This window comes from Suncus etruscus, chromosome X (genome assembly GCF_024139225.1).
Source record: "Suncus etruscus isolate mSunEtr1 chromosome X, mSunEtr1.pri.cur, whole genome shotgun sequence".
In the NCBI taxonomy this organism is placed as follows: Eukaryota; Metazoa; Chordata; class Mammalia; order Eulipotyphla; family Soricidae; genus Suncus; species Suncus etruscus.
In genome coordinates, this window is record NC_064868.1 from 8,256,636 (window position 1) to 8,261,485 (window position 4,850).

General features: G+C 38.8%; 1 protein-coding gene and 1 pseudogene across 1 annotated transcript; one reads left to right on the top strand and one right to left on the bottom strand.

Moving 5' to 3' along the window:
• Positions 1-3,083: 3,083 nt before the first annotated feature.
• LOC125998746 (methylmalonic aciduria and homocystinuria type D homolog, mitochondrial-like) lies at positions 3,084-3,926 on the top strand. The gene is given in 2 exon segments (XM_049766818.1): positions 3,084-3,672; positions 3,675-3,926. Coding segments are annotated over 2 exon segments (552 nt in total). The 5' UTR covers positions 3,084-3,287; the 3' UTR covers positions 3,842-3,926.
• A 242-nt stretch (positions 3,927-4,168) lies between these two features.
• Positions 4,169-4,293, bottom strand: LOC125999883 (uncharacterized; annotated as a pseudogene).
• Positions 4,294-4,850: the final 557 nt, after the last annotated feature.

Below are 4,850 nucleotides of genomic sequence, written 5' to 3' on the forward strand. Positions count from 1 at the left end.
AAGGGGTGCCTCCCACTCTGAACATTTGTCATGGGGATTTGACTTAGACCTCATGTGATTGGATATCTACCGTCCAATCCTGAACCCCTGATCCCAAACTTAGAACTGGCACAATTCCCTGTACCAGCACCAGGAATCAAACTTCCTCTGGGGGAGGCCTTAATATCGCTCTGGCACCAACTTGAGCCAGGGCAGGTTCATGACACCCTGATGATGAGGTAACAGCAACAGTCTTGATCTAAGGGCAGGTTACCCTACCTCATCACCTAACGGTGAGATGAAGTCAGAAACCCTCTGTCCTAGTATATGTACAAAAGCCAAGATCACTAATTACAGAAGACTGACTTCGACAACTAAGACTGAGCAGAACTTTTCCTCTATACCTCCCTCCTATCTTTTATTAGCCAAAGTTAGCAGAACAAAGGTAAATTACCTGAGGGGTGGGGTTGAAGCAGTTAAGGGTACTTAAGTTAATTAAACATAGATTGGCCTCTAATCAGACCTGAGTGGGTTTTTACAATTCAAAAAATGTGATAGGAGGAAAGGGAAAGCAGGGAGAGAGCTTTTAGAATAGCTACAGAAAGTAAAGTTAATCATGAACATTTCTTTCTCTTCACATGAGCCTGCCATGGCTGATCTTCCCACCATTCTGGGAGCAAAATCGGTCTTAGTCCCCTGTCGTACTTTGGCTATTTTCTACAGTCGTCTGCTTAAACCTTGCCCATTCGACTATTAAATGCATCATGTGATGTAGCCAGCTCTGTCCTTTTGCAGTTTTCATAGTACATATTTTAAATGTATTGTGGAAAGAATTTAGGGAGCCTAGTTCTAGTCCCACAAGGAATTGAAAGTCTGCAGATATGGATATTAAGGGTATTAAGAAGGAATTTAGGGAAGAAGAATGATCAGCTCCATAAGGAGGTCTGAAATGGAACAATTGGCTACTTTTTCTCCAGATACTCTTTTCTCCCCAGATTGCTCTTGATTCGCTTCCAAGTGTGTAGAGGGCATCTTGGCCTCTTCAGAGTCACTGTTCTGTTCACATTTTCCTTCTTTTCTCTAAATTTCTTCTCATTCCTCCTTTTCTAGGGGCAGAAATCTAAAAATTGAAGCAGAAAGAATCAGTGTCATAAATTTATCCATCCAAGTCAACTTATCATAGGGAAATACAGTTTTAAGGTTTTTTTTTTTTTTTTTTTTTTTTGGTTTTTGGGCCACACCCGGCGGTGCTCAGGGGTTAGTTACTCCTGGCTGTCTGCTCAGAAATAGCTCCTGGCAGGCACGGGAGACCATATGGGACACCGGGATTCGAACCAACCAGGTCCTGGATCGGCTGCTTGCAAGGCAAACACCACTGTGCTATCTCTCTGGGCCCAGTTTTAAGGTTTTGACATCCAACTATGTATGACTGCATTTTTCAACTAAAATTATTTAGAAAGAGCCCTTCAGTGCAATAATACAGCAGGTAAAATATTTTGCATGCGACCAATCTAGGTTAAGTTCCTGGCATCCCATATGGTCCCCTGAGTAACATCAGGAGTCAGGAGTAACCCCTGATTCCCAAAACAAAAATAAATAAAAATTAGTAAGCCCATTACAAGAAAGAAAGAGAGAGAGAGGGAGGGAGGGAGGGAGGGAAGGAGGGAGGGAGGGAGGAAGGAAGGAAGGAAGGAAGGAAGAAAGGAAGAAAGGAAGAAAGAAAGAAAGAAAGAAAGAAAGAAAGAAAGAAAGAAAGAAAGAAAGAAAGAAAGAAAGAAAGAAAGAAGAAAGGAAGGAAGAAAGAAAGAAGAAAGGAAGGAAGAAAGAAAGAAAGGAAGGAAGAAAGAAAGAAAGGAAGAAAGGAAAGAAAGAAAGAAAGAAAGAAAAAGAAAGAAAGAAAAAGGAAGAAAGAAAAAAGGAAGAAAGGAAGAGAGAAAGAAAGAAGAAAGGAAGGAAGAAGGAAGTAAGAGAGGAAGAAAGGAAGGAAGGAAGGAAGGAAGGAAGGAAAGAAAGAAAGAAAAAGAAAGAAAAGGAAGAAAGAAAAAAGGAAGGAAGGAAGAAAGAAAGAAGAAAGGAAGGAAGAAGGAAGTAAGAGAGGAAGAAGAAAGAAGAAAGAAAGAAAGAAAGAAAGAAAGAAAGAAAGAAAGAAAGAAAGAAAGAAAGAAAGAAAGAAAGAAAGAAAGAAAGAAGGAAGGAAGGAAGGAAGGAAGAAACTAGGAAGCTTTTGTGAAGCTTTCCTTTCTTTTTTCCTTGATTCAAGATTAGACAACTAAACATCACATAAATGGTAAAATGTCTATTCTGCAGTGTAATTAATTTTGACAAAATTAACATACCCATGTAAATACCTCTCAGTTCAGGTGTGCCTTACCAGCCCAGTCCTCAAAACCTACTACATACCCACATCATTTTCAGCATGCCCCAAGCAAATACCATCTTTCACATGGATGAGCTCTGCATATTTTTGCATTTAATATAAATAGACTTCCATAGCACTTATGTTTTTGTTTGGCTTCTTTTGTCTTACATTAGATATGCAAGACTCATCCCTGGTGTATGAGTAGCAGTAATTTAGTTCTTTTTTCATGGCTGTTTAGTAGTCAATTGTCTGAATCAATTGCGAGTTTTCTATCCATTTAGTTTATTTGAGGTAGCTTCATATTGAATTTCAGAAAGTTACTGGGATGAGAGCCTAAGTATATTTATACATTTATGCTCCAAATAGTCATTAACACATTGATATTGTCCAATTGAGTCCAATTTATTTACCTAGCATGTTCATGGAGCTTGCTATTTGTCAGACAATGAGCATTGAACTTTATACTTACGAACTCATTTAATTCTTGTAACAACACAGCAAATCACTTTTTTTTTTGGGGGGGGGTATACCCAGTGGCACTCAGGAATAACTCCTGGCTCTGCACTCAGGAATCACTCCTGGTGGCTTCGGCACCATATGGGATACGAGGTCTGTTGCATGCAAGGCAAGCAATTTACCTGCTGTACTATCTCTCTGGTCCTAGCAAGTCACTATTATTCCCATTTAACAGATTCTGAAGTTTGGTTAAGGCATGGGTTGGTTAAGACACTGATGTAGTCTGCGGGAGTTGCAGGAGGCAGCTGTGGTCTCTCTGGAATAACTTTATCTCAGGACAGCGCTTGTGTGTCCATTCCACCCTCTCCACCAGAAATGGCCAATGTGCTCTGTAACAGAGCCAGGCTCGTTTCCTATCTCCCAGGATTTTGCTCTTTAGTTAAAAGGGTTGTCAGTCCTAAAGCCTTTTCAACTATTGGATCTTCAGGTTCTGATGAATCTCATGTGGCCACTGCTCCCCCAGATATATGGTAATGATACAGCTATCGAACAAGAAATTAATAGTGCAGAAACCTATTTTGACAGTGCCAAAGTAGAGTGTGCAATTCAAACATGTCCAGAATTGTTGCGAAGAGATTTTGAATCACTGTTTCCTGAGGTTGCCACCAACAAACTTATGATTCTGACTGTAACACAAAAAACTAAGAATGATATGACGGTTTGGAGTGAGGAGGTAGAAAATGAAAGAGAGCTACTCTTAGAGAAGTTCATCAGTGGTGCTAAGGAAATTTGCTATGCTCTTCGAGCTGAAGGATATTGGGCTGACTTTATTGATCCATCATCTGATTTGACATTTTTTGGACCTTATACAAACAACACTCCTTTGAGACAGATGAACGCTACCGACATTTAGTATTCTTTGTTGATAATCTTGGCTGCTGTAAAGTGATCCGTCATAGTCTCTGGGGTACCCATGTGTTTGTAGGAAGTATCTTCACTAATGCCACACCAGACAGCCATATTATGAAGAAATTAAGTGGAAACTAGCAATAATATCAAGATACTTGCTGTACTACTTATATATAACATTTGGGTATTTGGATTGATCTATAAACACTTGTCAAAGGCTTAAGGGTTTAAATTTTATTCATTACTAGGTATTTATTTCAACATTTATGAATTTATAGCTTTGGCAGTTGGTTTCTGATCGTTTAAATCTCAAATGGTCAATTCATGTTATGATTGAATTTCTGTTGAATACACATTGTACAAAATATGACAACACATAATCTGGGTTTGACCTAATATTCCCACTTACATGGTAAAGCCTCATTTTAATTATTATTCTCTACAAATCACACATTTGTTGGGTTTTTTTGTCCCCCAATTCACAATACAGACCAGGCAAAGGGCCTGGGTTGAGGTGTATATGAGGTGCATTTAATGTATCCCCTCTTTCTATACAGTAATGGCAAATATTATCCTCAATGGAGAGAAACTGAAAGCCTTTCCTTTAAACTCCAGTACAAGACAAGGTTGCCCCCTCTCATGACTCCTATTTAACATAATACTGGAAGTATTTGCTATAGCGACTAGGCAAGAAAAAGATATCAGGGAATCCAGATAGGAAAGGAAGTCAAGCTCTCACTGTTCGCAGATGACATTATACTATACTTAGAAAAACTTAAAGATTCTATCAAAAAACTTTTAGAAACAATAGATGCATATAGCAACATAGCAGGCTATAAAATTAGCACACCAAAATCAATGGCCTTTTTATACACCAATAATGATAGGGAAGAAATGGATATTAAGAAAACAACCCCATTCACATTAGTCTCACATAAACTCAAATACCTTGGAGTCTACGTGACTAAAGATGTGAAGGACCTATACAAAGAAAACTATAAAACCCTGCTACGAGAAATAAGAGAAGACACATGGAAATGGAAATCCATACCCTGCTCTTGGATTGGCAGGATTAATATCATTAAAATGACAATACTCCTCAAAGCTTTGTACAGATTGAATGCAATCCCTCTAAAGATACCCATGA